Below are 25,906 nucleotides of genomic sequence, written 5' to 3' on the forward strand. Positions count from 1 at the left end.
CCCAGGCTGGTCTTGAACTCCTGGGCTCAAGCCATCTACCTGCCTTGGCCTCCCAAAATGCTGGGATTACAGGCGTGAGCCACTGTGCCCAGCCTGCTTTGAAGCCAGGCACTGACTTCTCATAGCTGTGAAAGTCCTAGATGGCATCTGTTTCCAACAGAAAGCTGTTTCGTCTACTTAGAAAATCTGTTGTTTTAGTATAGCCACCTTCATTGGTGGACATAGCGAGATCTTCTGGATAACTTGCCTCCACTTTTATATCAGCACCTGCTGCTTCACCTCACCTTGCACATCTATATTATGGAGACAGCTTCTTTCCTTAAACCTCATGAACCAAACAGTGCTAGCTTCAAACTTTTCTTATGCAGCTTCTTCACCTCTGGATTAGCTTTGGTTTAAGGGAATGCTGTGGCTGGTTTGATCTTATATCCAGACTACTAAAACTCTCCATGTCAGCAAGAAGGCTGCTTTGCTTTGTTACCCTTTGTGTGTTTATTGGTGTGGCCCTTTTTTTGACTGGGGGGATGGTGCGGGGGGGAAGGAGGGTAGTGATGGAATCTCTCTCTGTTGCCCAGGCTGGAGTGCTATAGCGTGATCTCTCCTCAATGCAACCTCCGCCTCCCGGGTTCAAGCAATTCTCCTGCCTCAGCCTTCAGAGTAGCTGGGATTACAGGCCCCTGCCACCATGCCCACCTAATTTTTGTATTTTTAGTAGAGACAGGGTTTCTCCATGCTGGCCAGGCTAGTCTGGAACTCCTGACTTCAGGTGAGCCACCTGCCTTGACCTTCCAAAGTGCTGCGATTACAGGTGTGAGCCACCGTGCCCAGCCTGTAGTTTCTATTTTTTAAAAAGTTTCTTTTTTTTTCTATGATTGTTTTGTTGAGTTACTAAAAACAATTTCTGAGACTCTAATCTTTGCCAGGAATTTCTGTACGTTTAGAGTTTAGAGTGCTTAATTGGAGTTAATTTGTTCTGTGAGTATCCACTGTGGTGAATAGCTTTATTGTCCTTTGCACATTATAGCCTTTACTAATCCTTTTTTCGTTTTGAGCCTCAGGATGGTAAGGTAAATTTTTTTTTATACATGTGATAAAACATAACTAAGTGACTACAGATGAGCCATGATTGGAGTAGGACTAAAATTCACATCTCTTAATTCTTCGTTTAGTATTCTTTGTATTCTGTTTCACAGATTCTAATTCAGTTATGTCTTTAATTCTAAATGTTGGGACAATTTTGCCAGCAATTAATTGTCTTACCTATAAAACGAGAGAGCTCAAATAAATAGCCTCATATTTTCTTTCTGATGTGAATCGTTTTAAAAGTATCATTAAATGTGGTAAGATAGGACTCTCTCAAAATGATCCAAATTCTGTTGTTACACTTATATGGTTGTTGATTATTAGAATTGTGTTCATGGAATTCATTCATTCATTGGCTGACATTACTTTTCCACTACCTGATGAGTTACAGAAAAGCAAAACCTTTCCTTATCTTGTTTACTATTTACTCAATTCTTACTTGGCCCAGTGCCTTGAATGTGACTAAGTATGCAATAAATGTTTGCCGAACGAATGATTAAACGAATAGTAGTGTTGGCAGGCAGTATAGTATTATGTAAAGAGCATGCACACTCTTTGGTGTTATCCTTACTTTAGATCATAGGATATATTATAATATTTCAGAGGTTGTTGGGAAGGTTACTTGGGATAATATAAATAAAGTATAAAGCATAATGCCTTTTACTTAAAATGTTGGTTTCTTACTGCAGTCTCCTAGAATCTAGGTCTTTTGTTTTTTTAGCCAAGATATTTTTATTAAATAAGCTGGGCACATTTGGGTAGAGAAGGTTGAATTTAATAACTTTTAATTTTTTATTACATTTATTATTTTTCTCTTATAGTTTTACATGTGGCACCCATAAAAGATGAGGCTGAGAACACGGAAAGCTTCTCAGCAGTCAAACCAAATCCAAACACAACGCACTGCCAGAGCAAAGAGGAAATATTCAGAGGTTGATGATAGCCTGCCTTCAGGAGGAGAAAAACCATCGAAGAATGAAACCGGCTTGTTGTCTTCAATTAAAAAATTTATTAAAGGAAGCACACCTAAGGTAATGATTTTACCATATACTTTCATATCATTAAAAGTGAAAATTGGCCGGGCGCGATGGCTCACGCCTGTAATCCCAGCACTTTGGGAGGCTGAGGTGGGCGGATCACGAGGTCAGGAGATCGAGACCATCCTGGCTAACACGGTGAAACCCTGTCTCTACAAAAAATACAAAAAATTAGCCGGGCGAGGTGGCGGGCGCCTGTAGTCCCAGCTACTCGGGAGGCTGAGGCAGGAGAATGGCTTGAACCCTGGGGGGGCGGAGCCTGTAGCGAGCTGAGATCGCACCACTGCACTCCAACCTGGGCGACAGCGAGACTCCGTCTCAAAAAAGAAAAAGTGAAAATTATGATATTTTCTCTAAGCATGTGTAGATGAGAAATCTGATAGTGCACCAAAATCTACGTTTTGGTGTTAATTTTACTTCTAAGAGTTTTACATGCAGAATATTTAATGGCAGTTTAAGAAGAACATTATTCCACTGAACTAATCCACGTAGCCTTCTGCTTTTTCAACATAGTATTATGGGAAGCAAAATACATTTTTACTTGTTCTTTTACTTGAGTTGTTTCTTTTACTTTGATTTTCTTTCAAAGAAAAAGTTTCTTGTTAATATTCACTGTCTAAGGAGTGATGTCTCTCATCTGTTCAAGTTCTAACATTTGTATGATGAAGATGTATTGCTTCATTAAAGAGAAAAGAACATTACTAAAAGAAAGAATGGACACTGACCAAGAGTCTTGTACTCCAGATTCATATTCTGGACCAACTTGAGTGACTTAAGGAGAGAGTCATTTACCCCCCGAACCTCAGAAAGATAGTAAAATGGCACTGATACCAACTGCTTTGTCTGTCTCAGAGTTGTTTTCAGATTAGATGGTACAACAGGTAGAAAAGCAGTTGGATGAATTTTATTTTATTTTATTTATTTATTTATTTATTTTTGAGACAGAGTCTCGCTCTGTCTCCAGGCTGGAGTGCAGTGGCGCAATCTCCGCTCACTGCAACCTCCGCTTCCCGAGTTCAAGTGATTCTCCTGCCTCAGCCTCCCAAGTAGCTGGGACTACAGGCGCCCGCCACCACACCAGCTAATTTTTGTATTTTTAGTAGAGACGGGGTTTCACTATGTTGGCCAGGATGGTCTCGATCTCCTGACCTTGTGATTCGTCCGCCTCGGCCTCTCAAAGTGCTGGGATTACAGGCATGAGCCACTGCGCCCGGCCTCAGTTTGATCAACTTTAATGCACTCTATCAATATATAGTGTTATTGATTGTGTGTAGATTTTTTTATGACTTTACTATTTTTGTGTTCTTAGAATAACTATTTATATGGTAAATTTTTCATTATAATGGAAGTTTATTACTTTCTTAAGCAGAAAAATAAATTACTGACTGACTTGTTCATAGGGATAGATTTTGTTGTAATAGAATTAACAAAGCCTAATTACTGTAAGTCACTGGGCAAGATATGGAAGTATTCTTGGTTTGCATAGGGTTTTAATTTTTGTTTTGGTGGTTTTATTTTTTGTTTTTGTTTGTTTCTAATACTATAATTTCTTTGTTAATTTTAAGTAATTAGAAATTTTAAAAAGTTTCTAAATTTATGTAAACTGAGAAAATATTCTAGTATTATCATATAGCAAAGATGAAATATCTTCCAGAAACCTGAATTTCCATCTCTATAAATTCCTAATGGGTTGTCATCAGCCTCTGTTGATGGGAACCTTGCTACATATTATTACTTCATTCTTCTGAGCAGCTCTAGTTGTCATAAAGTGCATCCTCATCTTTTTGCTTTCTCATGTTACTTTTTTGTAGTTTTTTCCACTTGAAAACAGATACTGTGTTTCCTTACATGTGCAGGTACAAACCTTCCGTCATTATACAGGGCAGCTATTTCTAGTTTTCCTTATATGACATATGATATTTATCATCATCTTGGTCACCTTTATCTGTTATTCATGAAAGATAAAAATGAGAAGTGAAGATAGGTTTTTGTTATGTCTTCAGAATTCTATTCATATTTATAGTTGACCCTTGAACAATGTGGAGTTTAGGGATGCTGACCCTCCCATGTGGTTGAAAATCCACATAAAACTTTTGACTCTCCAAAAACTTAACACTAATAACCTCCTGTTGACCAGAGCTTTACCAATAACATAAACAATCATTCAACACATATTTTGTATGTTATGTGTATTCTATACTGTATTCTGTTTTTTTTAGACAGGATGTCTCTATTTTAGACAGGATGTCACAGGCAATACTCTATTGCCCAGGCTGGAGGTCAATGATACTATCATAGCTCACTGCAGCCTTGAACTCCTGAGCTCAGTTGATCCTCCCATCTCACCTTCCTGAGTAGCTAGGACTACAGGCATGTACCACCATGCCCAGCTATTTTTAAAATTTCTCTCCCTTTTTTTTTTTTTTTAAGAGATGAGGTCTCATTTATATTGCCCAGGCTGGTCTTGAACTCCTGACCTCAAGCAGTCATCCCACCTTGGCCTGTCAAAGTGTTGGTATTACACACCTGGCTTTGTACTGTATTCTTACAATAAAGTAAGCTAGAAAAAAAGAAAATGTTATTAAGAAAATCATAAGGAAGAGAAAATATGTTTATTATTTAAGTGGAAGTAGAGCATCATAAAGGTCTTATCCTCATTATCTTCTAGGCTGAGGAAGAGGAGGGGTTGGTCTTTCTGTCACAGAGGTGGCAGAAAATTTGTGTATTAATGGACCAATACAGTTCAAACCCAGGTTGTTCAAGGATCAGCATACTTCTTTTGACAGTGAATTGTTTCTTTGATTCCCATTGCCCAGGCTAGAGTGCAGTTGTGCAGTCACAGCTCACTGCAGCCTCGACTTCCCGGCTCAGGTGATGCTCCCACTTCAGCATCCCAAGTAGCTGGGACTACAGGCTTTTGCCACTATGTCTGGCTAATTACTTGTAGTTTTTAATAGAGGCAAGGCTTCACCATGTTGCTCAGGCTGGTCACAAACTCCTGGTCTCAAGCTGTTTGCCTGCCTGGACCTCTCAAAGTGTGAGCCACTGCGCCTGGCTGAATTGTTGCTGTTACTGTGGTTTTATGTTAAATTATACTTTTGTCCTTCTTTAGTAGCTTAATCTCTGTTGGTCAGCAAATTTTGGCTCATGTCAACTAGAACAGCAGTCCTCAACCGTTTTGGCACCAGCAGCTGGTTTCAGGGAAGACTTTTTCCAGGGACCAGGTCAGCCAGGGTGGGGTTTAGTTAATGGTTTGGGGATGAAATTGATCCACCTCAGATCATCAGGCATTAGATTCTCATAAGGAGCATACAGTGTAGATCCCTCTATATGCACAATTCACACTAGAGTTCGTGCTCCTATGAGAATTGGCTACTATTGATCTGACAGGAGATACGGCTTAGGCAGTAATGCTTGCTGGCTCACCGCTCACCTCCTTCTCTGTGGCCTCGTTCCTAACAGGCCATGGACTGGTATCGTTCCATGGCCCAGAGGCTGGGGACCCTTGAACTAGAACACTCAGGACTTTTTTTTTTTTTTTTTTTGAGACGGAGGCTCGGTCTGTTGCCCAGGCTGGAGTGCAGTGGCACGATCTCAGCTTACTGCAACCTCTGCCGCTTGGTCTCAAGCGATCCTTTTCCTCAGCATCCAAAGTAGCTGGAACTATAGGTGTGTGCCACCATGCCCAGCTAATTTTTGTATTTTTGTAGAGACGGGGTTTCACCATGTTGCCCAGGCTGGTCTTGAACTCCTGGCCTCAAGTAATCTGCCCGCCTCAGCCTCCCAAAGTGTTGGGATTACAGGCGTGAGCCATCGTGCCCAGCCACTCAGGAGGATTTTTCTATAGAAATTTTTGTCCAAGTTTCTTTTTTTGTTTTAACTAAATCTAAGATCTTTCATTAATGCCTCATTACTCAAAGATATTACATAAGATCGGGCAAAAATCTGTTTGTAAGCTAATGTTGATTGATTGATTGAGACGAAATCTTGCTCTGTTGCCCAGGTTGGAATGCAGTGGCACGATGTCAGCCCACTGCAACCTCCCCCTTTCGGGTTCAAGTGATTCTCCTGCCTCAGCCTCCCGAGTAGCTGGGACTGTAGGCGCCTGCCACCATACCTGGCTGATTTTTGTATTTTTAGTAGAGACGGGGTTTTGCCATGTTGGCCAGGCAGGTCTTGAACTCCTGACCTCAAGTGATCTGCCCACCTCGGCCTCCCAAGTGCTGGGATTACAGACATGAGCCACTGTGCTGGGCTGTCTTATTTATTAATTAACATTTTTGGGTAAGGTTTTTCATACAGCTACAAATGCACTTTATAGTGTATTACTTTATAATGTAACTGAACTCAGATTTTAAAAATCATATTCTATAAGATTATTATTGAAATTAATATTTGAATGCTTTACTAAAATCGGAGCGAAATCACAGTTGTCTTTTCCCAGACAACTAATCCTGTGTTAGGAGTAAATAATGTGGTTAATTTGTCACATATTAGTCTTAATGAGCTTATATGGCTTTTAATTATTGTTGCTTTCTTATCTACAATGTCATGAACCATATTCTTAATCACATATTCTAAAATTGCTTTGAGTATCTAGACAATGCTTGCTTATGTATGTATCTTAAATACAGTGTCATTGTCTTTTTCAAAATTTGGGTAGGAGTTCACAGCTAAAACCTATTGAATATTAACCATCTTTTGATGTTTTATAGATGAGAACAACAGACTTAGTGAATTTAGGTAATTTGCAGTGTCAATAGTAACAATAACAACAATAATTATAATAATAACCTACCCAGGTTAAAAAATAACAATGAAGACCAATACGACAGCTTTTACTTTTTTTCTTTTGAGATGCAGTTTCACTCTTGTTGCCCAGGCTGGAGTGCAATGGCGTGATCTCTGCTCACTGCAACCTCCACCTCCTGGGTTCAAGTGATTCTCCTGTCTCAGCTTCCCGAGTAGCTGGGACTACAGGCATGTGCCACTACGCCCGCGACAGCTCCTACTTATAGTTATTGAGCAGTTACTATTTGCCAAGCACTGTCCTCAGTGTTTAAAGTGTAATAATTTAAGCCTTACAAACCATATGAGATAGGTGTTACTTTTATATTACAAATGAGGAAGCTGAGGCACAGGGAGGTTAAATAATAACTTGTGCAAAGTTGCTTAGTTTTAAGTGGCAAAGCTGGAGCCTAGTTTACCTGGCTCCGGAGCCTACACTCCTAACCACTGTATACTACTGCATCTCCAATAAGTGACGCTGCTAGGATTTAAACCCAGATATATTTAACTGATACCTGTATTTTTCCTCCTTTATTATTCTCTGTCAAAGGGCTGGACACTGTCTAGAAGTCCAAGAACAAGATGTTGGCCAACATGCTTCCTTCTTAGATCTCTGTTCTTGACTTATAGATGGCTGCCCCTCACACCCCTCACATGGTCAGTCTTCGGTCTGTGTATGGTCTGTGTCTGCATCTTTACAGACACTGGTCATACTTCTTTAGGGGCCACCTGAAGAAATCCTCCTTTTTTTGTGTGTGTATGTGAGACAGAGTCTCGCTCTGTCGCCCAGGCTGGAATGCAGTGGCGCTATCTCAGCTCATTGCAACCTCTGTCTCCTGGATTCAAGCGGTTTCTCGTGCCTCAGCCTCCTGGATAGCTGGAATTACAGGCGTGTGCCACCACACCCAGCCACTTTTTGTATTTTTAATAGAGACGGGGTTTTGCCATGTTGCCCAGGCTGGTCTTGAACTCCTGACATTAAGTGATCTGCCTGCCTCAGCCTCCCAAAGTGCTGGGATTACAGGCGTGAGCCACCACACCTGGCAAGAAAACCCTTTTAATTACTTTTTTAAAGGCCCTATCTTCAAATATGGTCACATTCTGAAGTATTCAGGTTAGGGCTTCAACATAAAACTGCTTCAGCATAAAACTTTGGGGTGACACTATTCAGTGTGAATGAAATCTTTGGTCTCTCAAATACAGATTTTGTGATTCAAAGACTTCAGATTTATGAAATTATCAGCAAGATTATTCAGGAATTGTTCATGTGCAGCCTTTCTGCTTTTTAGCGCAATGAGATTTCTAATATGTAATTGAAGGCCTCACAACTAAAATATATTTGTTTTCTACCATGAATCTCTATATTTTTCCAAATACGGTATTTCCAGAGTTTTCCTCATAACAAAATGACCTTTTCCTCTATTCTTAACTAAATGATGTTACAGTTAAGGATCATAAATTTCCATATGAATGCAGTTTTAATGAAATACCTGTTTTTAGACCTTTTAACTGTGGTCTACAAAAAGAAACACATGGCTAATACTTACATGTAAAACAAAAATGACCCTTGATTTATGTGATGTGCTCTGATTTTTCTTTTCTGTTTTGTTTCTTCTAAAGGTGATTGTATTAATTTAAATTGATTTGATAATACATTGATGGGTTGCATTTCTTAGTTTGAAAAACATGATTAGATGAAGACTTTGTTCAAACTCTTTAGCTCTGATTTGCCAAACTTTGTAGTTTTATTTGGGAATTTTCCTCCTCCTCTTTTTTTTTTTTGGACGGAGTCTTGCTCTGTCGCCCAGGCTGGAGTGCAGTGGCACAATCTTGGCTCACTGCAACCTCCATCTGCTGGTTTTAAGCGATTCTCCTGCCTCAGCTTCCCGAGTAACTGGGATTACAGGCATGTGCCACCGTGCCTGGCTAATTTTTTGTATTTTTAGTAGAGACAGGGTTTCACCATGTTGGCCAGGCTGGTCTTGAACTCTTTTTTAAGACAGAGTCTCACTCTGTCACCCAGGCTGGAGTGCAGTAGGACCATGTTGGCTCACTGCAACCTCCATCTCCTGGGTTCAAGCAATTCTCCTGCCTCAGCTTCCTGAGTAGCTTGGATTACAGGCACCCACTACCATGCCTGGCTAATTTTTTTGTATTTTTAGTAGAGACGGGATTTCACCATGTTGGCCATGCCGGTCTCGAACTCCTGACCTCAGGTGATCCAGCCGCCTCAGCCTCCCAAAGTGCTGGGATTACAGGCATGAGCCACCACGCCTGGCCAGAACTCTTGACCTCAAGTGATTCACCCGCCTTGGCCTCCCGTAATGGGATTACAGGCATGAGCCACCACACCCGGCCTTATTAAGTTTCTTTAGTTGTGTTCTTTAACTACTTGATTAATTGAGGTAATTTGCCACTTACTATGGAATGAAAAAAAAATCAGCTCACACTAACTGGTTGAATTTATGGAGGAAATGACAGTAAGATTCATTCATATTCATTCATTCTCTTCCCACCACCACACACACAAGCATGTATTTATATTTAGTCATGTGTCACTTGACAATCTGAAATACATTAATTGGCAATTTTGTCATCATGTGAACATCATAGTACTTATGTGAATCTAGATGGTGTATTCTACTACTTATCTAGGCTGTGTGGTATAGCTTTTTGCTCCTAGGCTACAAACCTGTACAGAATGTTACTGTACTGATTGGCCAGGTGTGGCTCACGCCTGTAATCCCAGCACTTTGGGAGGCCGAGGCGGGCGGATCATGAGGTCAGGAGATCGAGACCACAGTGAAACCCCGTCTCTACTAAAAATACAAAAAAAAAAATTAGCTGGGCGCGGTGGCGGGCGCCTGTAGTCCCAGCTACTCGGGAGGCTGAGGCAGGAGAATGGCGTGAACCCAGGAGGCGGAGCTTGCAGTGAGCCGAGATTGCACCACTGCATTGCAGCCTGGGTGACAGAGTGAGACTCTGTCTCCAAAAAAAAAAAACAAAACATAATGTTACTGTACTGATTATCATGGGCAGTTGTAACACAATGTTAAGTATTTAGGTTTCTCAGCATAGCTAAACATAGAAAAGGTACAGTAAAAATAGAGTATTATAATCTTATGAGACCACTGTTCTATATGTGGTCTGCTGTTGACCGAAACATTGTGTGGCACATGATTCTATTTCCTTGCTCTGTCTGCTGAACTGTGTGCACGTAGCACCCAGATCTTGGTTTCTAAATACTGTTCTCCACTAAAGGAACTAGGGTTCTGTCTTGTTTTATGCATATATAATTATGTTATATGCCAAATAATGAGTTTTGCTTACCCTTTGTCATCACTGGGACTTATTTTTTTCTTCACTTATTACATTGGTTAGGATCTGTAGTACCATGTTCAGTAGAAGTGGTGAGAGCCAACACCCTTGCCTTGTCCTTAGGGGAAGAGAATTTGTTTTACCATTAGATATGATGTTGGCTGGATGTTTTTCTTAGTTATCTTTTATTAGTTTGTGGAAGTTCTCTTCTATTCCTATTTGTAAAATGTTTTTATTTTGTTGTTGAGTTTTCTCAAAGGCTTTTCGGCTTCAGATTTCTCTTATTCTTTTCTTATTTATTTATTCATTTTATTTTTTTTTGAGACGGAGTCTCACTCTCTCGCCCAGGCTGGAGTACAGTGGTGCGATCTCAGCTCACCACAACCTCTGCCTCCTAGGTTCAAGCAGTTCTCCTGCCTTAGTCTCCCAAGTAACTGGGATTATAGGCACGTGACACCATGCCTGGCTAATTTTTTGTATTTTTAGTAGAGATGGGGTTTCACCATGTTGGCCAGGCTGGTCTTGAACTCCTGACCTCAAGTAATCTACTCTCCTCGGCCTCCCGAAGTGCTGGGATTACAGGCATGAGTCACTGTGGCAGGCCCCTCTTATTCTTTTAATGTAGAGTAGTACATAAATTTTTTTTGAATGGAAAATCATAACTTGGAGTTGATTTGCTGGGGATTTTTTTTTGAAAGAATTTTTATATCTGTATTCATGGAGGATTTATTCTGTAGTTTTGTCTTGATTTGTAATGTTTTTAAATTTTGGGATTAAGATTAAGCTAGTGCCATAAAACAAGTTGAGGACTGTTCCTCCTCTTCTGAAAGAGCTTGTGTTGGATTGATATTATTTCATTCTTAAATATTTGGCAGAATTCACTGTTGAATTCTGGAGTGGGATTTCTAAAATGTAACTGGAATTTTCTTTGTGGGATATCTTTTACTGTAATTTAGTTTCTCTAATATAGATGAGATTATTTAGCTTTTCTCTTTGTTGTTTGTTTTAGTCATACATGTTTTTAAGGAATTTAAGTTGATTTATTTGACATCATATTTTGTCGGTATTTATTAATTTAATACTGTCTATAGAATTTGTAATGGTGCTCCTGTTTTCATTCCTAATCTAGATAATTTATCGATCTTTATTTTGATGAGTCTTGCTTGGGTTTATCAATTTCATTATTCGTTCAAAGGGATTTTTAATATTAACTGTTCATTCTGTTTAATTGATTTCCACTATTTTCAGTATTTTCTGTTTTCAATTTGATTTAATTTTGTAGCTTCTCGAAGTGAGAGCTTAAATCAGATATCAGTAAACTTTTTCTGTAAATATTTCAGGTAAGAAATATTTTAGGCTTTGTGGACAATATTGTCTCTGTTGCAGCTACTATTCAACTGCCACTGTAGACGGCTACATAAATGAATGAACATGGCTTTGGGCACTGGTACAGTAGTTCCCCCCCATCTTTGGTTTTGTGTTCCATAGTTTTAGTTACCTGTGGTTGCCAGGGTCTGAAAATATTAAATGGGAAATTTCAGAAATAATTGGTAAGTTTTAAATTAGACACCTTTCTGAGTAGCATGATAAAATCTTACATCATCCTGCTCCATCCCAACTGGGACATTAATCATCCCTTTGCCCAAGTATCCATATGTATATGCTGTAATCCTGTTAGTCACTTAGTAGCTTTCTTGTTTATCAGATCAGCTGTGTAGATACCACTCTGTTTGTATTCAATTAATCCATATTTTACTTAATAATGGCCCCAGAGTACAAGACTAGTGATGCTGATAATTGTTCTATTTTATTGGTAATCTCTTACTGTGTCTAATTTATAACTCAAGGTTTATCATAGGTGTATATATATGGAGGAAAAAACAGTATATGTAGTGTTTGGCACTATCTGTGGTTTCAGGCAGCCACTGGAGGGTTTTGAAAGGTATCAAGTGAGCATAAGGGGGAACTACTGTATTTGAATTTCATATAGTTTTCATGTGCCATGAAATATTATTGTTCTTTTAATGTATTTTCCTCCAACTATTTATAATTACAAAAAATATTTTTACTTTCTTGCCCATATGAAACAATTAGTGTGCTGAATTTTGCCTATGGCTGTAGCTTACTACTTCCTCGATTAGAACATTAATTTTACACTTTTCTTTTTTTCTAATGTAGGTATTTAAAGGTATGAATTTTAAAGTACTTCTTTCTCTATATGCCATATATTTTGATACACTATTTTTTATTACTTCATTTTTCTTGTGATTTATTTTGACCCATGGATTATTCATTTTGATTCAAGAATATTAATATACTCTGTATAATTTGATTTCTTTGATATTTTTTGGTACTTACTAGCATGTATTCTATCTTGTTGAATGTTCTATATGTATTTGGGAATATATGGTGATATTTTGGAGTTTTTCAGTGCAGTATTCTATAAATATCAATTAGATCCAATTGGTTGATAATATTCTAATTTTCTATATCTTCTTTTAAAGTGAAAGCAAGTTTATTAAAGAAGTAAAGAAACAATGGCGGCCGGGCGTGGTGACTCACGCCTATAATCTCAGCACTTTGGGAGGCCGAGGTGGGTGGATCACAGGGTCAGGAGATTAAGACCTTCCTGGCTAACACAGTGAAACCCCATCTCTACTGAAAATACAAAAAAATTAGCCGGGTGTGGTGGCGGGCGCCTGTGGTCCCAGCTACTTGGGAGGCTGAGGCAGGAGAATGGCGTGAACCCGGGAGGCGGAGCTTGCAGTGAGTCAAGATCGCGCCACTGCACTCCAGCCTGGGCGACAGAGCGAGACTCCGTCTCAAAAAAAAAAAAGAATGGCGACTGCATAGTCAGCTATCTTATTTTTTAATGTACTTGTTTTATTGGTTATTAAGAGAGGGATGTTAAAATCACTTATTTTTGTGCATTTGTCTACTTCACTTATCTGTCAATATTTGCTTCATGTATGTTGAAGCTTCATGTATTTATAAGCGTATGACTTGTTCTTGTCAATATTATGATATCTCATTATCTCAAGTAATATTTGTCTTGAAGTTTATTTTAATATTGATATAGCCATACAGTTTTCTTTCTTACTATTTGCACGATATATCTTTTTCCAGCCTTTATAAAACCTGTGTATATATACTTACATTGGCTTTTTTTTTTTTTTTTTTTTTAAAGGCAGAGTCTTGCTCTGTCATCCTGGCTGGAGTGCAGCTGTGCAATCTTGGCTCACTGCAACCTCTACCTCCTGGATTCGAGCAATTCTCCTACCTCAGCCTCCCGAGTAGCTGGGATTACAGGCACCTGCCACCACTCCCAGCTAATTTTTATATTTTTAGTAGAGACAGTATTTTACCATGTTGGCCAGACTGGTCTTGAACTCCTGACCACAGATCATCCACCCACCTTGGCCTCCTAAAGTGCTGGGATTACAGGTGTGCGCCACCACGCCCAGCCTACATTGGCATATTTTGTCTATTTATATTTAATGTAATTATTAATACGTTTGAGTTTAATGTCTTCTGTCTTACTATGTATTCTGGATTTGTCCCATCTTTTGTTTCTCTTTTCCTGTCATTTGAGTGAACTAGCTATTTTTTAGAATTTTATTTATCCTCCTATATTGACTTCTCAAAAAAAAACCTTAAACACAGTAAAATACACCTGTTCAAAGTGTATGTTTTCTTGAATTCTGACAGATTTATGCACATGACCAAAAAGTGTACTTATTTTATACCCAACATCACCTGAGACAACCACTCAGGTCATTATAGAGTTTCATAGGATTATAATCAGTGTATCTTGCTTCCTTCACACACACAACATACATTTTTTGGTTTCTTCCGCGTTACCACATGTATCTGTAGTTTATTCCTTCCCCTCCCCTCCCCGAGTAGTATTCCTGTGTGTGAGTCTACCACAGTTTGTCTATTTAAGTTGTTTCTGTTTTTTGGCTATTATAAATAAAGTTGTTATGAATATTTGGATAAATAAGATTGATGTTGCTGGATCATAAGATGTATGCTTAACTTCTTAGTAGCAGCTTTATTGTGATATAATTTATATACCAGAAAATTCACTCATTTTTTTGGAGTGTAGAAGCTTTTATTTACTTATTTTTTTTATATAAAAAGCTGTACTTACTTAATGTATACAGCTGTATGAGTTTGGGGATAAGTATATTCCTGTGAAACCATCACCATCATCAAGGCCATCAACGTATCTGTCACCTCCCAGAGTTTACCCTGCCCCTTTATTATGATCTACTGTCTTAGAAAACTTCAAATATGTAATATAGTAAAGTATAGGCACAGCACTATGTTGTATAGTAGTATCATTCATTCATTCATTTAAAGTATAAATTCAGTACTTTTAGTACATGCACAGAATTGTGCAACCATTGCCTCAACTTTAGAATATTTTTCATCACCCTCAAAAGAGACCTCTAGCTCCTAAATTTCCCCTTCCTCTCTAGCCCTAAGCAGTCACTAATCTGCTTCCTGTCTTTATGGATTTTGCTGTGTTTTGGACATTTCATGTAAATGAAACCATAGTCTATTATGTCTGACTTCTTTCACTTAGCATGTTTTCAAAGTGCATCCATGGTGTATTTGTTCTCAGGATCTCCTGGGGCTGTGTCCTGGGAATTGAATAAAAATTAAAAAGAAAAAAAAAGAGAGAGAGAAAAAACAAAGTACATCCGTGTTGTGGCATGTATTATATCAGTATTTCCTTTTTATTGCCAAGTAATATTCTGTTGTATGAATATACCACATTTTGATTATCCATTTATCAATTAATGAACATTTGGGTTTTTTTCATATTTTGACCATATGAAGAATGCTGTGAACATTCATGTATACATTTTTGTGTGGACATCTATTTTCCATTGTCTTGGGTAGGAGCTTGAATTGCTGGGTTATATGATAACTTTGTGTTTAGCTTTTTAAGGAACTGCCAGACTGTTTTCCAAAGTGGTTGCACCATTTTACAGTCCCACTAGCAAAATATGAGGATTCCGGTTGTCTTGAGGACAATCAACACTTGTAATTGTCTGTCTTTTTTATTATAGCCATCCTGGTGAGTGTGAAGCAGTATGTCGTAGTTTTGATTTGCATTTCCCTAATGACTGATGGTATGGAGTACCTTTTTTATGTACTTCTTGGCCATTTACATTCTTTAGAGAAATGTCTGTATTTTAATTGTATTATTTTTATTATTGAGTTGTAAGAGATGTGTTTTTTTGTTTGTTTGTTTGTTTTTTGGCATGATCTCGGTTCATTGCAATCTCTGCTTCCTGGGCTCAAGTGATCCTTCACCTCAGCCTCCTGAGGAGCTGAGACTACAGGCATGTGCCACTATGCCCAGCTAGTTTCTTCCCCCACTTTTTAGAGACAGAGTCTCACTTTGTCACCCAGGCTGGAGTGCAGTGGCGCAGTCTCTATTCACTGCAACTTCTACCTCCTGCGTTCAAGCGATTCCCCTGCCTCAGCCCCCTGAGTACCTGGGATTACAGGCACGTGCCACCACGTCCGACAAATTTTTTTTATTTTTAATGAAGACAGGGTTTCACCGTGTTGCCCGGGCCAGTCTTGAATTCCTGACCTCAGGTGATCCGCCTGCCTCGGCCTTCCAAAGTGCTGGGATTACAGGCTTGAGTCACCGCGCCAGGCCTAATTTTTGTATTTTTTGTAGCGACAGGGTTTCACTATGTTGCCCAGGCTGGTATCAAACTCCTGGGCTTAAGAGATCGGCCTACCTTGGCCTCCCAAAGTGCTGGGATTACAGGTGTGAGCCACCACACCCAGCCATGAGTTCTTGATATAATCTAGATACAAATCCCTTTTCAGAGATATGCAAATATTTTCTTCTATTCTGTGGACCCCTTCTGAAACACAGAACTTTTACATTTTGATGAAGTCCACTTTGTTTATTTTTTATTTTGTTGCTTGTGCTTTTGGTGTTATATCCAAGAAACTGTTGGCAAAATCAGGGTGACAAAGATTTATCCCTAGATTTTCTTTTTTTTTTTGAGATGGAATCTCACTCTATCGCCCAGGCTGGAGTGCAGTGGCAGAATCTCAGCTCACTGCAAGCTCCGCCTCCCGGGTTCACGCCATTCTCCTGCCTCAGCCTCCCTAGTAGCTGGGACTACAGGCACCTGCCACCACGCCCAGCTAATTTTTTGTATTTTTAGTAGCGATGGGGTTTCACTGTGTTAGTCAGGATGGTCTCGTTCTCCTGACCTTGTGATCCACCCGTCCCAGCCTCCCAAAGTGCTGGGATTACAGGCGTGAGCCACTGCGTCCAGCCGTATCCCTAGATTTTCTTACGTCAGTTTTACACTTTTAGCTCTTTGATACATTTGAGTTAATTTTTATAGATGGTGTGAGGTTAGAAGTCATCTTCATTATTTTGCATGTTCATTTTCATTAAGTCCCAACACCATTTGTTGAAGACACTTTTTAACTTTTGAGAAACTGCCCAGCCATTTCACCATCTAACATTCCATTTAACAATTTCAAGCAGTTTCCCTTGCTCACATTCTTACCAGTATTTGATATTGTCAATCTTTTTAACTTTAGTCTTTCTACAGGGGTAGAGTATCTTATTGTTTTTAACCTGCATTGTTTTAACTCCCATTTCCCAGGCTCAGGTGATCCTCACGCCTCAGCTAGCTGGGACTACAGGTTTGCATCACCACACCTGGCTAATTTTTATATTTTATAAGAGATGGGGTTTCGCCATGTTGCCCAGGCTGGTCTCCAGCTTCTGGGCTCAGGCAGTCTACCTGCCTCGCCTTCCCAAAGTGCAGGGATTACAGGAGTGAGCCACCACCCACAGAATGTTAAGACTCATATATAAAGGCCGAGATTTAACAGTTTTACAGCTTTACCAAGAACTTTCTTGGGGCCAGGTGCGGTAGCTCACGCCTGTAACTCTTGTAATCCTAGCATTTTAGGAGGCCGAGAAGGGCAGAGGGCGGATTGCCTGAGCTCAGGAGTCAAGACCAGCTTGGGCAACATGGTGAAACCCTGTCTCTACTAAAATACAAAAAATTAGCTGGGCATGGTGGTACCCGCCTGTAGTCCCTGCTACTCAGGAGGTTGAGGCGGGAGATCGCTTGAACCCAGGAGGCAGAGGTTGCAGTGAGTCGAGATCACACCACTGCACTCCAGCTTGGGTAACAAAGTGAGACTCTGTCGTCTTTGTTTTAAAAAAGAAGAAAGAACTTTCTTGAGAGGAACTGGCTCTCCCAACTTGCTAAACGTGGCAATAAAGAATGCAATGGGCCGGGCTTGGTGGCTCACGCCTGTAATTCCAGCACTTTGGGAGGCTGAGGCAGGTGGATCACCTGAGGTCAAGAGTTCGAGACCAGCCTGGCCAACATAGTGAAGCTCTATCTCCTAAAAATATAAAAATTAACTGGGCATGGTGGCACATGCCTGTCATCCCAGCTACTTGGGAGGCTGAGGCAGGAGAATTGCTTGAACCCGGGAGGCGGAGGTTGCAGTGAGCCAAAATCACGTCATTGCACTCCAGCCTGGGTGACTCCATCTCAAAAGAAAAGAATACAATGACTGTTGGGTTTCAGTGCCTTGATTTGTCTTAAGGTGCCAGTTACTATATACACCGTTGCTCTTGCATAACTAGCACAAATGTTAACACAAGTTGTTCTAGAATGGACTGAAAGACAATGAATAAATAATAAATAAATAAATAAATAAATGGATTCACCACTTGTGTTTGCTACCATGCATTCACAGTAACAAAACTCTGATAATTAGTTGGTGCTGGTATCAAATAAATACATGTAGGCAAAATACCAAGTCCGGCCACATTAATAAGGCACAGAAGTACAATTCTCTACATACTAGATATTACTTCTTTTTTTATGTTTGAAGATAAATCTTTCATTCAGTGATTTAACTTAGCATTGGAAAATGGGAGGGCATGCTTCTTTTATTGACTTTTTATCTAGCAGACTTTCAGCACTATCTACTATGCAAAGATTTATCTCTCTGATATTGTTTACCCCTTTTCAACCAATGCAGTGTGATAACTTTAAGATTCTTCAGGCTGGGCGCGGTGGCTCACACCTATAATCCCAGCACTCTGGGAGGCCGAGGAGGGTGGATCACCTGAGGTCAGGAGTTCGAGACCAGTCTGGCCAATATGGTGAAACCCCGTCTCTACTAAAAATACAAAAATTAGCTGGGTGTGGTGGTGGGCACCTGTAATCCCAGCTACTCGGGAGGCTGAGGTGGGAGAATCGCTTGAGCTTGGGAGGTGGAGTTTGCAGTGAGCCTAGATCATGCCACTGCCCTCCAGCATGGGCAACAGAGCAAGACTCTGTCTCAAAAAAAAAAAAAAAAAAAAAAAAAAATTCTTCAGAGGCTTTTTCATTTTTAGTTTGAAAAACTGTAACCACTTTTTGCTTTTAAAGAACTCATTGTGTATATATTTAAAATATTAAATTCCTTTTTAAAAAACTGATTGTTCTCAAATGACAGTATACTAAATTGTCACCATTTAAATAAGTCTCATCTATTTACATATGTTCTATTACGTAAGATGTAGTAAGACAACCTTATGCAGTCAAAGGGAAGATACCTTTATCATGCTTTCATTTGTTATTTACAATTGCATCTAGAGTCTCTGGAATAGATTTACTGCTTTGTGAGTCAGAGAATCCTATATGTCAGTTTCTTATTTTTCAGCAGTGCAGCAATGGATTGAAATCACAGCTCTTCTTACCTCCCTGTTGTAACCTAATGATTCATTATTAAGTATTAAAAAGTTACATTTTTTTTTTTTTTTTTTTTTTTTTGAGACGGAGTCTTTGCTGTGTCGCCCAGGCTGGAGTGCAGTGGCACGATCTCGGCTCACTGCCAGCTCCACCTCCTGGGTTCATGCCATTCTCCTGCCTCAGCCTCCTGAGTAGCTGGGACTACAGGCACCCGCCACCATGCCCGGCTAATTTTTTGTATTTTTTAGTAGAGACGGGGTTTCACTGTGTTAGCCAGGATGGTCTCGATCTCCTGACCTCGTGATCCGCCTGCGTTGGCCTCCCAAAGTGCTGGGATTACAGTCGTGAGCCACCGCACCCGGCCACAAATTTTATTTTAAAATATTACTAAATTCTGAAATAACTTTTATGTAAAACTTAAAATTTAGAAGTAAATGTATTTAAAATAAATATATTATTGCAAAGCAAAAGCAGGAGAGTACTCTTGCTGTGTTTTCACATATATATATATACACAGTCAGGTGCCACATAATGATGTTTAGGTCAGCATGGACCACCTTAGGGTCCAATAAGGTTATAATACCATATTTTTACTGTACTTTTTTCTGTGTTTAGGTACATGAGTACTTAACATTTTGTTATAATTGCCTACAGTATTCAGTATAGTAGTATGCTGAACAGGTGGGTTGCCTAGGAGCAATAGGTGTGTGGTAGACAATATCATCTTGGTTTGTGTGAATATGCTGTATGATTGTACAATGATGGAATTGCTAAAGATGCTCTTCTCAAAACATATCCCAGTTATGTGATACATTACTTTATATCGAAACATTTTGAAATTGCAAGATAATAATTTACTAAATCATAATGAAGTTACAGAGATTATAGCAGGTATAACTAGATAATTAATAAGAGCACAGTAGAAGTGTGCAACACAAGGTTGGGCACCGTGGCTTATGCCTTTAATCCTAGGACTTTGGAAGGCTGTGGTGAAACGATCGCTTGAGCCCAGGATTTCGAGACCAACCTGTGCAACATAGTAAGACCTCGTCTTTTCAAAAACTTTTAAAAACAAATTAGTCGAGCGTGGTGCTGCACACCTGTAGTCCCAGCTACTTCAGAGGCTGAGGTGGGAGGATCACTCGATCCCAGGAGACAAAGGCTGCAGTGAGGTGAGATTGTACCACTGCACTCTAGCCTGAGTGACAGAGCAAGACCCTGTCTTTAATAAAAAGGGGGGAAAAGGGGGCCAGGCGCAGTGGCTCATACCTGTGACCCCAGCACTTTGGGAGGCCAAGGTGGGTGGATCCCTTGATCTCAGGAGTTCCAGACTAGCCTGGGCAACATAGCAAAACCCCGTCTCTACAAAAAAATGTTGTTTTCAATTTGCTGGACTTGGTGGTGTGTGCCTGTAGTCCCAGCTACTTGGGAGGCTGAGGTGGAAGGATGACTTGAGCCTGGGAGGTCGGGGCTGCAGTTAGCTAAGATCATGCCATTGCACTCCAGCCTTGGTGACAGGGCAAGACCCTGTCTTTAAAAAAAAAAAAAAAAGTACTTGCCAGGCGCGGTGGCTCATGCCTGTAATCCCACCACTTTGGGAGGCCAAGCTGGGCAGATCACCTGAGGTCGGGAGTTTGAGACCAGCCTGACCAACATGGAGAAACCCTGTCTCTACTAAAAATACAAAAAATTAGCTGGGCATGGTGGCGCATGCCTGTAATCCCAGCTACTTGGGAGGCTGAGGCAGGAGAATCACTTGAACCTGGGAGGCGGAGGTTGTGGTGAGCCGAGATCATGCCATTGTTCTCCAGCCTGGGCAGCAAGAGCGAAGCGTAGTCTCAAAAAAAAAAAAAAAATACTTAACACAAAGATCTTTTATATGTGTTCACATATTTTCCATTATATTATTCGCCCAACGCATTTAGGATTTTATCTGGTACTATTTATCTGATGCCTGCAGAACTTCATTTATTATGTGTCTCTCACCAATTTTCTTAGTTTTATATCTACGTTTTTTGAGCACATACTCATTACATGCTATCCTTTATTCAAATTTGTCTTAGTTCTACAGGTTCTCCATCTGTTTGATGTGCTTGATGTTTATGCTTAGTCTTAGCATCATTGTCTGAAGCTCATTTTTGTAGTGAATTCCTTGGAAAAGATTGATGGGGCTGAGCATGGTGACTGACGCCTATTATCCCAGCACTTTTGGGAGGCTGAGGCAGGCAGATCACCTGAGGTCAGGAGTTTGAGACCAGCCTGGCCAATATGATGAAACCGTCTCTACTAAAAAAAAAAATACAAAAATTTCCTCGGCGTGGTGGCAGGCACCTGTAATCCCAGCTTCTTGGGAGGTTTTAAATTGCTAAATTAGAACATGTCTTGGATTGAGCCGGGGCGTGGTGGCGCAGGCCTGTAATCCCAGCACTTTGGGAGGCCAAGGCAGGCAGATCACTTCAGGTCAGGAGTTCAAGACCAGCCTGACCAACATGGCGAAACCCCATCTTTACTAATAATACAAAAATTAGCTGGGCGTGGTGGCCGGCGCCTGTAATCCCAGCTACTTGGGAGGCTGAGGCAGAAGAATTGCTTGAACCCAGGAGGCGGAGCCAACTGACTGCATTCTAGCCTGGGTGACGACTGTCCAGCCTGTCTCAAAAACAAATAAAAAATAATAAAACGTGTCTTGAATTGACATGCCACTCCTGGCTTTTACATTTTCTTCATTTCTTTTTATGTCTGTCTTCATTTCTTTAAAAAAAAAAAACAAACAAAAAAAAAACAAAAACAAGTTTTCTCCCTTGCCAGGTGTGGTGGCCAACAGCTATAGTCCTGACTACTCAGGAGGCTGAAGCAGGAGGATTGCTTGAACCTGGGAATTCGAGACCAGTTTGGGCAACTTAGTGAAACCCTGGCTCTCAAAATAACAAAGTTGTTCATTTTACCCTCTTTCTTATAAGGTATAATCTTTTGTTTACTCTTTCTTGGGCCCCTTGTAGTATAGTCTTTATTTCTGAAATGATTTGTAAAAGTTTTTGAATTTTTTTGTTCTGTCTTAGTTTCTGAGTTTTTCTTCCTCTGCTGTATGTCTCATCATATTTTCTTTCCTTTTTTTTTTTTGAGACAGGATCTTGCTCTGTTGCCCAGGTTGGAGTGCAGTGGCATGATCATGGCTCACTGCAGTCTCAAACTCCTGTGCTCAGGTGATCCTCTTGCCTCAGCCTCTTGAGTTGCTGGGACTATAGGCACGTGCCATCATGATTGGCTAATTTTTAAATTTTTGTGTAGAAATGGGATCTTGCTATGTTGCCCAAGCTGATCTCAAACTCCTGGCCTCAAGTGATACTCCTGCCTCGACCTCCCAAAGTGCTAGAATTACAGACTTGAGCCTCCACACCAGCCTCATATTTTCTCATTTTGTCTGATTTTGAAATAGAAGATTGTAATTTTTATCTTTTCCCTATGCATGTTTTTCTGACATGTGTTCTTTATCTATAGAGGTATTATTCTGCTCCATGTGTGTTTCATTATATTGTGTGGGATTTGATATCTATACTTTCTTGCTCATTTTTATGTTAAATTAGTTTTTCTGAATTTTCAGAAAGTTGTGTAGTTCAGGGTATCTCTTTGAACAAATTTTGTTTTTATGTAGTGTTTTTAAATATTAGTGATGCTTTTTGAGTTTTGTCGTTTATTTCTACCATGTGTTTATTTGGAATTTCTCTTTCTTTTCTCTCTGTGCCTGCCCTACTCACATTTGATTCCACTCCCAATACTTCCTCCTGAGTATGGAAACTTGTTCTAGAAGGGGGCCATAGTTGGTCAGTTTCAAGAGTTCATAGGAGCAGACTGTTCCTGTCATTTCAATTCTTGCCATAGACCCCCTATGCTATTGGATTGGACAGCAACTCCCCAACTCCCCTCCCCCTTATTTCATTTGCTATTCTCAAATTGGCCTGCTGTGGTTTCCAGTGACTACCTGCCTGTTAGGTATTTGGGGCTTCTGTTCTCAGGTGTGCCACCTCACTTGTTGCTTACTTCTGTTTTCCTTTGCACTGGTATATATGGACATTTAGTTATTGTGCCTGTTGGTTTGTCCTCATCTGCTTGCATTTTTGAGTGTGGGGGATACCTTGTCTTCTGGTTTCGTTGTAAATGTTGCCCATGGGTTTTTCTTGCCTTTTCAGTTCTCTGTATTTACATGGGGGTTCATATATTTAAGAACACCTTCCCGTGATTTTCCCCTTAATTACCTATCTTAGAGACAACTTGGAAAAATACAAATTTTGCACTGAAGTGGAAGGATAGCTTTAGGCTGGGAGTTTGAGACCAGCCTGGGCAACATAGCGAGACCCTGTCTCTACAAAAAATAAAAACATTAACAGGGCATGATGTTATGTGTCTGTATTCCTAGCTGCTTGGGAGGCTGAGGCAGGAAGAATGCTTGAGCCGAGGAGTTTGAGGCTGTAGTGAGCCATGATTGTGCTACTACACTCCAGCATGGGCGACAGAGAGAGACCCTGCCTCCATGAAAAAAAAAAAAAAAGAAAAATACAGATTTTAGAGAAGACATCGTAGGATTATTGTGTTTAGTGAAACAGCTTATATAGTAATGTAGAAACTGTGTCTTTCCTAGTTCGTCTTCCTCTTCTAAAAAATCCTACCATGTTCAAAGTATACCCAAGTTTTACAGTTGAATGTTCACAGAAGACTAGGATTGGGTGACAAATTGTCTTTCAGAATTGGATCATCAGGCTGGGCACCATGGCTCATGCCTGTAATCCCAGCACTTTGGGAGGCTGAGGCAGGAGGATTGCTTGGGGCTGGGAGTTCAAGACCAGTCTAGACAACATAGCAAGACCCTGTCTCTACTGGGGGGAAAGAAAGGATTGGATCATCAGGCATTTCAATGAATTATTCTGAAGAGTACGATTTTACTGTCAGTGACTGCAGAATTTTAGTCTTGACCTTAATAGCTTCCTCTTCCGTTTTAGACATGTAACCTGAAGTATTTGAATGTGTTCTAAAGTGACTGCCTTATAGTCTGTTCTGCAACAATATGTGGTGCCCCTACAATAATATTATTTAGCTTACTCACTATTGGTAAACAGGGGAGTAGTATCAATAACATAGTTGGGGGGGGGGGGGTTGTAGATGATTTTCTTCTAAACCAGACAACAAACTGAATAATTAGAGTTGAATTTGATATTCTCTTCATCAGGAAAGTAAAAAGCCTCCAGTTCAGCTGCTACATAGGCGCAAGTCCTTTCACCTGTATTTTTATTTTTATTTTTTGAGGTGGAGTTTCACTCTTGTTGCCTAGGCTGAAGTGCAATGGCATGATCTCAGCTCACCACAACCTCCACTTCCCGGGTTCAAGCGATTCTTCTGCCTCAGCCTCCCAAGTAGCTGGGATTATAGGCATGCACCACCTTGCCTGGCTAATTTTGTATTTTTAGTAGAGACAGGATTTCTCTATGTTGGTCAGGCTGGTCCAGAACTCCCAACCTCAGGTGATCTGCCTGCCTCGGCCTCCCAAAGTGCTGGGATTACAGGCTTCAGCCACAGTTCCTGACCTGTTTTTATTTTTAATTAAAAGTGATAATCTGCAGCAGACATTCTCTCTCCAGAGAGGTACACCCTGGTCTAGCAGGGACTCTTCACATGTGGCAGTTTGCATTTCCTTTTGTGCCCAACTTAACAGCAGCCCTGCTAGCTTAAAGCTTCACTTCTCCCATAAGCCCCTGTTTCTACTTCATTGTTTTTAGTATGCTTTATTATCCCCTGAGGTGGCATTCCAGCCCTCTTAGCTGCCTTACTTGGGTAGGGATGTCCAAGTTATCTGTGGTGGTCCCAGTCGTTGTTGTTTTAGAGACAGGGTCTCACTTTGTTGCCCAGGCTGGGGTGCAGTGATGCAGTCATAGCTCCCTGCAGCCTTGAACTCCTGAGCTCCCACCCAAGTCTCCCAAGTAGCTGAGATTACAGGCATGTGTCACCAAGCCCAGCTCCAATCATTGTTTTTGTTAGTGCTGTGGTTACAAAGTTACAGGGGCATGAACTAATCTGCCCCAACATACCTCTCTCCTCTTCTGGACCCATTTTTTCCATAAGTTTTGTTACTTTTATTGTTGCAGAATGCAAGGTTTTCATGAATGTATGTATGTATCTTATAGCAGCTGTACTAGGACATTTCAGGGGGAGGCTAGGACTTAATGTAGTTGAAACTTTGCTGTATTATTTCTGTTCTTGAAAGACTTTATAAAGAGAGCTCCTGTATTTTTTGATAATGAAGATTCCATGTTTGTGATAGGAGGCTCCCTGATCCTCATTTTAAAATACAGGAGAATAGTACATGGTCAGAATTTGAAGGATTTTATTGTGGATCACTGAGGCATTATTGTATGCTATTGTAATTTTCACCATTTACAATGCCAAGTTTTGTTTCAGAAATAATGCAGCAATGTCCAACTTTTAGAAAATATATGTTAGTGCATTTTATTAGTTGCTGTAGGGTAAAAACATTAAATACAAAAAAGTAGAGATGAGAATGTTGATTATATGTATCAATTATATATAATATATAAATTTGAAGATCTAATCCTTACCAAAAGATTTCGGGTAGTCTCATTAAAACAGTAAGGAATTATGTAGGGCAGTATTATAGTAATACTAGAAAATCACTCATGTGGCCAGGTGCTGTGGCTCATGCCTGTAATCCCAGCACTTTGGGAGGCCGAGGCAGGCGAATCACGAGGTCAGGAGTTCGAGACCAGCCTGACCAATATGGTGATGCCCTGTCTCTACTAAAAATACAAAAATTAGCTGGGTGTGGTGGTGCGTGCCTGTAATCCCAGCTACTCGGGAGGCTCAGGCAGGAGAATCGCTTGAACCCGGGAGGCGGACGGAGGTTGCAGTGAGGCA

At 40.3% G+C, this 25,906-nt stretch overlaps 1 protein-coding gene across 11 annotated transcripts in view; it reads left to right on the top strand.

Annotated features, from left to right (window-relative positions):
- CTDSPL2 (CTD small phosphatase like 2) overlaps nt 1-25,906 on the top strand; it is a 105,954-nt gene that overhangs the window by 35,857 nt on the left and 44,191 nt on the right. For all 11 annotated transcript variants that reach the window (XM_002825394.6, XM_054532743.2, XM_009249786.4 and 8 more), the window contains one exon: nt 1,905-2,114. In XM_002825394.6, the coding sequence (XP_002825440.1) occupies nt 1,929-2,114 (186 nt within the window). In that variant the 5' untranslated portion in view covers nt 1,905-1,928. The remainder of the gene's footprint in view (nt 1-1,904; nt 2,115-25,906) is intronic.

This window comes from Pongo abelii, chromosome 16, assembly GCF_028885655.2.
Source record: "Pongo abelii isolate AG06213 chromosome 16, NHGRI_mPonAbe1-v2.0_pri, whole genome shotgun sequence".
Taxonomy (NCBI): domain Eukaryota; kingdom Metazoa; phylum Chordata; class Mammalia; order Primates; family Hominidae; genus Pongo; species Pongo abelii.